Below are 11,074 nucleotides of genomic sequence, written 5' to 3' on the forward strand. Positions count from 1 at the left end.
CGTGACCTTTGTGAAACATCAGGTGCGTGGGCGTTCCACCCGGGGTGGGAAACCCGAGGGAAGGCCATATTTATCCTTCCTCCAGCGTTAAGACGAGGGTATGTTTTATTGAAAAAGAAGTCGATAAGCACCTCGGTCACCCCGGGTCGTGAATCTTCCTCTCGAAGCCGGTTATGAGTTCTTCGACCCCCAATGTCATCCATTGACAGTCAAGATAAAGCATATACCGAAGCGGGAGATTCCGATTAGTGATAACCCAAGTTCCCGCTTCGGTAATACATCAGACGCGGGGTGACCCAGGCGGGCCATTGATCTCGTGTCTGTGTGGACGGAGTCTATTATTGGGTACGGGATAACGCGGTACGCATTACCGCGTAGCGGCAGGGACCTTATATCGTAATTGTACTTATAAAAGGTACTCCCGCCCTGCTTCCGACCCCTTGTTTATGTATGGACGGCGACACTTTTTCATCTCTGCTTTCCAGTATGAAACGGGTCACTGTTTTTCTCCCCTTGTCGTCGAGGAGACGCACGTCCTCTCGCGTGCCGACCTAGGGACTCAGTGAGTGAGACTGTTCTGTGAGGAATGTCCCACACATGTGTAAATTGAAAAGATAATAAATTTGCAACATAGGTAGTCCAAATGTTTGGAAATGCATGTGTGTATAATAGGAAGATGAATCCACGAGTATATCCATCCAGGTTCTGTTTTTTCTGTCTGTCATTGTTGGTTCGTCGTTTGTCTGTGACTGTGTTCACCGGGAGTGTTCTGATTGTCCGTGTTATCCATATCCTTGAAATAAAGGTATTTTCAGTGTTATCTGCGTTTGGGTCCTGCTTGCTTCGCTCACCCGTAACATTTAGCAATCCGGTTGGATCAAATTAACATTACAAGGCTTGTTTGAGCTTTCACCGCAAATTGGCCTCAGAACAGGAAACATTTGTCTTCACTCTTGTCACAAAGCAGTGCAGCCCTGGGAACCAGTTCAATTATGCTAATGACAAGAAAAAGCTACGGGAAATATGCATTTGACAAATTGGCGATTGACCGATGGGTGGAGTACCTTCTTGGTTGGCATCTTGACCTTCATGAACTCAGCCTCACGACACAGAACGTTCCAAGGAGCATGGATCTTCAAGAAGCCAATTCCAGAGATCTTAGTCTGAAATACAAACACAGTTTGGATATTAAAATAATATTCTGTTTGCACCCACTTTGAACTGCCTTGTGTTAGTAAATAATATTCACAGTCATGTTCATGACTATGCAATGTCCCTGAGAAATAAACTGAATAAATAAAATTGGGAAAATTCATTATTTTCTAAAACCACATCTATAAATAATGCATATTTTGTTGACATATCAGAACAAACAAGCTGGCAGAACAGAAAGTTGTTGTTCTGAAATCTCTACTTGTATAGTCCAAGAAAAAATCCTCTGCAGCTATTTCTGCAAAAAACAACTCGCATCTTTATTGCTGCATATGGGAATGTTTCTGCAGCCTCTAGGCCTGCTGTTATGTAAAACCACTCACACATTGCCAGACTCACTTCACACACTTCAGCTCGGCACACTGACCTGTCTGGATACAGAAATAGATAACCACCAAATTCCAACTAGCTGACTAACGGTATACATCACTGAGATTTTCCAGTTATTTAAATGTGAAATCAATATTTTCTGTTTGTGAGCTGATAGCTAGTGACTGATAGAGTAAATCCGTGGCGAAATAAGGTTGCTGCAGCTGGAATGATCCGGCAATGTTCATTGGGTGTATATGTTTGTTTATTAAAAACAGCCATTATGGTACATATAAATTCATCATTTAGTTAGTGTTTGAATCAGGTCTGACTACAAATGTATGGGGAAAAAAGAGCAAGCTACCCAAAGTTAGAAAAAAATGCAACAGCATAATATCCTAGACCCTTTTGTCAAAAGCCTCTGCTATATGCTTAAATAAATACAGAATTGTGGTTGATATACTCAGGTCAATAAGAGACAGATGTTATTTTGTTTATTTTTCAGAATGCAACAATGTTTTTTAGAACATAGCTGCACTTTTTAAGGAATAGTTCAATTCTTGCTTAGTGCTGTATCTGACCCCTTCAAGCCAGACTTGAGTTAATGTCCACGTAACAAGATTTGTCATCAAAAGAATATGCAGCTGCCATGCAGTGGTGAAAGGTAGGCAGCTAAACAAATACAAAACCACTATTTTGGCCGTGAAAGCTCAAATGATGTAGCCATACAACATTGGGCTGAATGGATCCGTCACTCACAAGTTAGCCAAGACCTAAAGCCTATGCTTTAACGATAAAGCATATTTACAAAATGTACATAATGTCGTAAGACTTGAAACTAGCATTTGGGACCTTAACAGACCATAATAAATCAATTAAGAAACAACATGCCGGTTTAGGGCACTTCCACATTGGCTTATACCTTTCTTAGTAGATGCTAGTCCACATGAACAAACCTAACACCACCAACACTTAAACTAAATGGGCAAAATGTAAAGCACAGCTTTATGATTTTAGTTTCCTTCAAAAGTGGATATATTATTTTGTGATGAAAACCCAAAGGCTAGATATTTAAAAAACATCATGGACTTGAAAAAGGAAACCTAATTGTATCTATCACCAGGCTGCCATCATGGATCACCCTACAGAATATGATCTATAGGCACACTCCTGCCTTCATCGTCCTCCATAGTTCACCTTCTCCAAAGTTTGCCCAAACATTTCAAACCATTTAGAGTGACATCTCCTGACACTGTGAGTTGCTAAAAGCTTATTTTTCTTTTTTAAATGTGTTAAATATCAAGCTACATTATGTCACAGGTTTGTTCATGCAGTTTTTATTGGATGATTCATTGTGCTAAGAGTCAATTTCCCCCCATTTAGCTTTTCTACAGAAAGCGGACGAGGAGATGAGCTCTGGTTCACTGTTAATGAAAACATAGTCCCTGTGTTCATGGGTCCACTCCCGTAGCAAATACTCAGCAGTGACACAAGAGCTTCTAACAATATAGCCGACCAAACATCCACGTTTAGATAAGATAAGATGTACAAATAAACACCAGAGTAATTCTCTGGAGTCAGTTTTAAAGACGGGGATTCAATTAAAAAGAGTGTCAATAGATCAGTCTGTTCTACCCTTAATACAATGTAAACCAATTTGATCAGTATTTAAAATGTAAGCATATACTCAGAAGAACTACATTGCCGAAAATAAGCCTTTCCTTTGAAGTTATAAAGGCAACAACATAAGATCACGTTCACACCGGAATAAGTTCCCTGAGGGAAGATTACGCAAATGAAGCCACTGAAGTCACTTCTTCTTCTTCTGCTTTGGGTTTACTGGCAGGCCGCAAACCACTTCAAAGCGTACACTGCCACCTGAAGTCCCCGGCCGGAAGTCCCCGGAGTTGGGGACTGGCTTCAGTAGAAGCTGCTCCCAGCAGCTTCTACTGAAGCCTTCCGAGTAAATCGCCAGAACTTCGACACCTCCTCATCACTCCACCGCTCCCATGTTTTGTTTTTTTTTGCCATAAGTTATTCTCTCTCCGTTGGTGCGCAGGGCTAATGCTAATAATGCTAATGCCAGCAAATACAATGGCGGCTTCGAAAAACTTTTCAGAGTTTTACGGGGCGTGGTTTGCAATTCGCCCAGCCAATAGAAATTGGTACTTTTTTCTCCCCAGGATAGTCCCACCTCTCTAGCAGGCACTAAAAATGGGGGTAAAAGTTCTCTGAACTAAGTTCTCTTTTTGGTGTGAACGCAAAATTCCAGGCACTATCGGAACCAAACGGGAAAAGTACGGGGTAAAAAGTACGGGGAAAAGAACTCCGGTGTGAAAGCGCCTATTAAGTTTCATGCTAGAGCCAATCAAAAACAGACTTGCTTACTTAATATGCGCTGGAATCAAAGGCAAAATGTATTTTCTTTCTTTGCTACTTCTCACAGTTTTGTACAATATGTTTGCAAGTATTCAGTCCTCTGACATTACTTCTCGTGCCACAAACGGTTCAACGATTTCCCTCTTGTCAAATATCAGTTGTACTTTGTGTTAAATACTAATTAGCAAATATTTGCCCACTTACAAGCTAAATCCTCCTGCTGAACATTGTTTATTATACCAGCTCAAGCACAGCCTCTTAGTGTTGTTGAACACTCAGTGACCCATAATATTCTGTCCTCTTTTAGTAATATCATTATTGTTCCTGTTTTTTCAGATTGTATCTGTATTTCTTTAGTTCCTCTATTTTATTATCATCATACACTTTTGTACACACCTACCTGTTAAAAACAATGATGTTACACACTGAGCACCTAATTTTACATACTGTGCACAAAAACACACACTCCTATCTTCAAGCTCTTTCACTAAAGTGTGCAGACATATTCATTCAGACCAAATAGGGACTAGTACACTCACTGCTTTGTCAATGGCCTACACTTTGGACTTACTTTGATCCTAAATGTTGCTGAAGAAAGAGTGTATAATAGCTATTTTATAGAAGGTAGGTACTTATAAGAAGAAATAATGGAAATGTATTTCAGATCTATTACTCCCACTCAATTCCATTTCCCAGGAGAAAAAACAAATAATATACTTTGTAAACTAAGAAGACAAAGAGGTTTATGTTAGATACAAAAAAAAGGTTTGATCTTGTATTTCTTATTTTACCATGTTTAACTGGTAAACACTGCTATCCAAGGGCAATTTTGCTAATCTACCTGGATGACAACGTTATGCTCAGGATGACTTGCCTGGAACATGCAGCTTTAGCATTAGCCTTTTAGCATGGAGTCAGTTTAAAATAGGACTAACAATTTCAAGTATTGCCAATGTTAATGTTGTAAAATAAAAAAAGGTATAGTGCTTCAACTGAAACCTTGAAAGATAGGTCAATTGTCAAATCACATTTATATCTCACCGCTTCGTCCTTTTCCAGCTCCAGCCCCGTCTCCAGGAGGTTTTCCTCAAACTCCTCCCGCCGAAAGCGCTTGTCATCCTCATGGTAGTCAGTCCGTTGATCCTGGGCCGCAATCTCAGGGTCTTCTTTTGGCTGCAGGGGGGCACGGCTGCTTCTCATGCTCAGGCTGCGCCGGAACCGTCGGATGAAGTTATTATCTCCGAACCTGGAGGACTGGCGCCGGATGCTGGCAGGCTTTTGGATTTGGTATGCCAGCACGTAGTCCACCCGGCGCCGCCCGTCAGAGAAGTATGGGCCAAGTTGTGAAGACAGAGGCGAGCCGTCACCCGCATACATATTTTTCATTGGCTAGAAGAAAGACAGTCAAAGAGGGAAATTACTAGATTTATTTATATATAAACATCTAATTTAAAAAGAAGGACAAAGTTAAAATACAACAAGGTCAACCATCTCTCCATTGCTCCAACAAGGCGTGTAGGACAGAGAGTGAATACACATACTATACAGAGATGCTGTATGAGAAAACCAATGTCATTTTCGAACATTGAGCAATGTAAATCTATTCTAGTAGACCTCAACAATGGAATTATGATCGGGGGATCGGGGGAGACACTATGGACGCGCTCGTGAACTGTCAACGGGGGGGGGGTACACTGTGGATCTGGGTGTCGCCTGGCACTCAAATGCGGGACANGCAATGACCAACTCTTTATATCCTGGGCTAACCCTCAGAAGGGCAAGCCCGTTACCAGGCAACGGCTCTCCCACTGGATTGTGGAAGCGATTGCTCTGGCTTATACGAGTCAGGGTTTGCAGGCACCAACGGGCCTGCGTGCTCATTCTACTCGTGGACTGGCTACATCCTGGGCTTTGTTCAAGGGTGTTTCCATCCAAGACATTTGTGCAGCAGCGAGCTGGTCCTCACCGCTCACTTTTGTCCGCTTTTACAGGCTAGATGTCTCTGCTCCAAGTGTGGCCCGCGCAGTGCTGTGCCCCGTGTTGAGACAGTGTTCTAACTGTTCTGGTTGTTTTGGTGATTTTCGAGATAAGCATGTCTAGCAATACGGGAGTTTCAATATCCCATAGTGAGACATCGAACGGAGTGTTATGAATGAGAACTATAGGTTACTTACGTAACCCCAGTTCTCAGAATAACATGAAGTGAGATGTCTCACCAGACGGCCCTTCTTGTTCAGGCGAAACGAGAAGAGGTGCTTATTTTGAATGACGCTGCGTCGTAGCGCAAGCTACTTATAGGGTGGGTGGATTCCCTGACGTAGGCGTCAAGATCACCCGCCAATCAGGATTGGCGTAATGAGATTGATGCTTCTGTTTGCATATCAGTTGAGGCGCATCCCATAGTGAGACATCTCACCTCATGTTACTCTGAGAACTGGGGTTACGTAAGTAACCTATAGTTTTCTGTTGAATTGTGTTAAATTATCTAAAACAGATATATAGTGCCACAATGCAAAAGGCTTATATTGACTCCACAAATGGTGATCCATGCAGAGGTCAGGTGAGTGTGGGATGCAGAACTCAAACAGACCACTCTTTTTAAGTCTGCACTATTCTCTGTTGTTTCTCCTCCTACAGCTTTTATTTTCCAATTCACCACTCTGTGCTTGGTCTATTTCTCAATTGTACACTACCTACCTGCAGTTATAATCCCTGCAATGGAATCAACAGTATTTCCAAGTGTCTGACAGACTCAGAGAATATAATTCTGCTGTGAGACAACAGCTCATCTGCTGTCCTTCTCCCACTGCTCCTCTCCCTCTCTCCCTTCTCCTGCTGCTCCATTGCCTCCATTTCTGTGTTGACAGAAGCCCATTTTAGACGGAGTGTCCTTTTGCGTCATGTACCTTTCTCATCAGCCTGTACGAGTTTTTTCACATACCCTACAAGGCCCTCTCACCCTCAGATTTATTGTCGGTGTGGAGGCTGAAGTTGACTGCCTCCTCTATGATGCCTTTTCATTGATGCCCTGACACTCTGGAGTGCAGAGATGAGCTTTAACCATCAATAAAACACACTTTTGTCGGTGTAAACACACAGGTGGATGAGTGGGCGAAATGAGTTGTGTTGAGATTGAAAAGAGGTACAATTAGGACACATTGTTATGTAAAATACGAAAGAAAAAAAACTGTTTCGATATTCCCTCCCTTCACATGCAGTATATACAGTACTTCATTGAGTTTCACTAGTACTGAGCATGTACTGTCTACCCGAGTTCAATCTTCCTGAATGTTCTTTTTTTAATACTTTCTTTCTAACCTTTTTCTTCAATCTCCTGCAAATCCTCACTCCCCTCTCCACCTCCACTTCCACCTTCTCCATCTGCTTTTCTTTCTCCTGTGACACTTTACCCTCATCTCTCATCATCTCCTATACTTCTTCATCCCATCTTCCTTGCATTCATTTGATTGCTGCTTCCTCACCATGCCCGAAACAGATCAATAAAGGTTGAGCGAGGCCGAGCTACACACTTTCAATGATTTCCTCTTCACCTTGGATTCTGTTGAATGTGCGTATGCAGTTCTGTGCATGATCATACATTTGATCATACATACAAAATATCTTAATTTACCCTGTTCCACAGTGATGGGTCATCAGGGTAAGAATAGAGGTGGATGAGCTGAGGCTCCCATCATGCCTAGTGCCTACCGTACAAGCCTGTTGGGGCATTGTTATGATCTGGGGTCGCTGCAGTTGGTCAGGTCTAGGTTCAGTAACGTTATGTTCGCAAAGAATGAGGTCAGCTGACTACCTGTATATTCTGAATGACCTGGTATTTCCATCAATTCAGTTTTTCTTCTCTGATGGCACGGGCATATTCCAAGATGAAAATGCCAGGATTCATCAGGCTAACATTGTGAATGAGTGGTTCAGGCAGCATGAGACATCCTTTTCACAAATGGATTGGCCATCAGAGAGACCAGATCTCAGCCCCATTGAGAATCTTTGGGATGTGCTCGAGAAGACATTGTGCAGCGGTGAGACTCTCCCATCATCAATGCAAGATCTTGGCGGAAAAATAATGCAACTCTCGACAGAAATACATGTTGTGACATTCCAGCAGCTTATCGAAAATGATGCCAGGGCAACTGGGTGCCATACTGGAAGCTCAAGGCAGTCCAATTAAGTATTAGAGTGTTCAACTTTTGTTTTTGGACGTGCAGTGTTTTTCCCATTCTATGAATTGACTTTTTTTTCGCTCGCTATGGATTTTTTTTTAATTAAAACCAAAATGGACTGAAACTACCTCACAGGTGTATAAGAATATCTCAATCAACCTCTAGTGTCTCACCTTTATAAAACGTTCCATAATTACCTCAGGTAATCGATTACACGATCTGAATGGTAAATGTGGGGTATGTTTACATACATTCTGCTCCATTGAATAATAAAGGAGATTTTTATATATCTAAATTTCCAAGTTTTATCACAACTCTAAACAATCCAAAAGTGCTTTATCACTTTAACTTTACATTTTTTGAATGTTAAGTGGTAAGAATAAATTAAGATGGAGGCTTCTCCTCTTAACTTTTAATTTGCATGACTTTATTGCTTATGCTGTGTGTTTAAAGGTTGGCCATTTCTACTGATCATAATTCCATTGTTGAGGTCTACTAGAATAGATTTACATTGTTCAATGTTCCAAAATCACATTGGTTTTCTCATACATAATCTCTGTATCGTATGTGTATTTGGAGCTCCCCCCCTGCGTGGGGTCTGGGTGCCGTACAGGCGGGACGTTGCGGGGCTTGCTGCCCCGCCCTTTGAGGCTCGAGGAGCGGACTGTGTGAGATGGATTAATGGTGTCGTTTCCTGGTTGCTGCATGGGGTCTGTGAGACAGCGAGACTCAGCCTGAGCACACACACGTGAGTGTGTGGCGAACTGTGAGTGGAGATCCATAGAGCCGAGGCTGAGAAAAGAGAAGGTGTGTGCTAGCGAAACTCAGCGGAGTAGCGCGGCTGAGAAAAGATAAGGCTGAGTGAGTGTGTGTGTGTGTGTGTGTGTGTGTGTGTGTGTGTGTGTGTGTGTGTGTGCGTGTGTGTGTGCGTGTGTGTGTGTGAGGAGCCCCACGGAGGCGTTCTGGGGCAGCATAGACAGGTATTTTATGTGTTAGAGTTGTACTCGCTACAGGGTGAACTTTGAGGGTTTTTGACTTTGCAGACCGTTTACATGCAGAAAAAGCTACATAACACACAAGGGGACGGGTAATAACCGGAAAAGCATGACATGGGACCTTTAAGTAGTGAGTTTCAGAACTGGTAGGTAAGCTTCTGACTTGAAATATTAACTTACTGTATGAACACTGCTGGAGTTGATACATGCTGGACATTATTTAAATGTTGAATATGTATTATGACAGAAAGAAACACATATACCTTTCACAAAAGTCTCACATCTCAAATCCCTATGCAACATGTCTAAAATGGTGTGTGTTATTGTTTTGGAGTAAGGCTTAGGATGTCGGAGTTGCCTCAGAAGATGAGTGTGAACATGAACAGCAGGCCATGGCAGACTTTCAGAGAGGTGCTGTTGCTCCCCCGCATTCTGCCAGAGCATTCCTAATTTTCAGATCTAATTGAAAATAAACAGATCCCTAGGGGCTGGAGAGTACATCTGATGGGCTGGAAAAGTCCACTACCATTCGTAATGTTTAATCTTATTATGCTCCAGATCTGCAGCAAGATTAATTAACCTAATTAGACTTGGGCAAAACAAATAAATAAATAGAAAGTGAACTTGATCCTCACTTGTCTGTATCAAGCAGACTGTAATTATGAACACTGATCATCAGCACTTCTGCTACAAACTTTACTAGTTTTTCTTCTCAAGACAATATCGTGACACATACCACTTTGCACTTACTGAATGCAAGCTTATTTATGTAAACATTGTACAGAATGAAAGCCTTTTTTCACCTCTCTTGCTTATATTTATGCCATAACTAATTAATTCATGTTGAAGCAGCGACACAATTTATCCAGGTACTATTACAAATGGTAGTTTTATGCTCAGCCATAAGTAATGGAGAAAAATATAAGCCATGCATTTTAACAGGATTTAGTTTGTAGTGGTAGCTCGATGATGGACTTGGCATGCAAGCTTCAGCCTAAAGCCTGTACAATCTTTATCTGTATACATATAATTATAATCTTTCTTTTTATGAAAATGTGTAGGCAATACCTTGCATTTTGATGTTCTAATACATCATAACTTTGTATGTACTTCGTTTTAAATATTTTATTCTGGGTTACCCAAGTTGTTTTTCTATTTCTATGAAGCTGGGTATATAAAATGTGTCAAAAGACCCATGTGTTGTGATAATACTTTAAGAGTGATTTCATACCTACAGTAAGTGTTGCCCTAAATTAAATCAGGCAATGTAATTTGTGTGTGAGGTTTCATGTTTTCAAAGATCATTTTCAGGCAATTTAGAGTCTTCCCAGCATCAAAAAGATCATTTGATGTTACAATTAAGCATATGTAGGCCTTCAAAGCAGGTACTTCATGAAAGAAACAAAAAAACACAGGGGTTGGAAATAACACTAATGAGGGTTCTGTTTTATTCAAGGAAATTTAGCAGCTAAATTAAATCAAGCCATCAATCATCTGATGATTTACTGTGCATCAGCGCTTTTCCTACTGTGACATGTCAACAGTGGCGAGCCGTGACTTTTATACCGAGGCCCTCTGACCCCCACCCCTTCCCTCTAAAAAAAAAAAATATTACTATTATTACGTCACAGCGTATACTTCAGCGGAATATCAAAACAATGGCCCGGGTTGCAAAACGCATCAAGACAGCGACCCTCTAACACACAAAACAACACCTGTAAATTACCCAATTTGTGTTCTTTGAAATTGAAAAAAGGATATTGCATTGTGTTTGCTACTTTCGTTGCAGTTGTATGTCTTAAGTGTCATTTGGCATGCTTTTAATTTGAAGGCGAGTTTACGCTGTTGACAGGAAGTTGTTGTTGCTATGGAAACAAGAAAAGCTTCACAGCGGGGGACTTGTCATAAAGTCCGCAACAATAAAGCCCACCCATTTAGAGGGAAGATATGATTGGTCAATTGTTCTGTCATCTGACATTACTCTCTCGTTCAGTTACTGTA

The 11,074-nt window shown here is 41.4% G+C and overlaps 1 protein-coding gene across 1 annotated transcript in view; it reads right to left on the reverse strand.

Annotated features, from left to right (window-relative positions):
* Window positions 1-698: 698 nt before the first annotated feature.
* Window positions 699-11,074, reverse strand: part of LOC104949466 (anoctamin-1-like) — a 52,510-nt gene continuing 42,134 nt past the window's right edge. The window contains exons 3-4 of the mRNA XM_010775826.1: window positions 4,942-5,289; window positions 699-1,163 (exon numbers count right to left, since the gene is read on the reverse strand). Of these exons, the coding sequence (XP_010774128.1) occupies window positions 996-1,163; window positions 4,942-5,289 (516 nt within the window). The 3' untranslated portion in view covers window positions 699-995. The remainder of the gene's footprint in view (window positions 1,164-4,941; window positions 5,290-11,074) is intronic.

The sequence above is a fragment of the Notothenia coriiceps genome, unplaced genomic scaffold (genome assembly GCF_000735185.1).
Source record: "Notothenia coriiceps isolate Sejong01 unplaced genomic scaffold, NC01 NC01_scaffold00000339, whole genome shotgun sequence".
Lineage (NCBI taxonomy): Eukaryota > Metazoa > Chordata > Actinopteri > Perciformes > Nototheniidae > Notothenia > Notothenia coriiceps.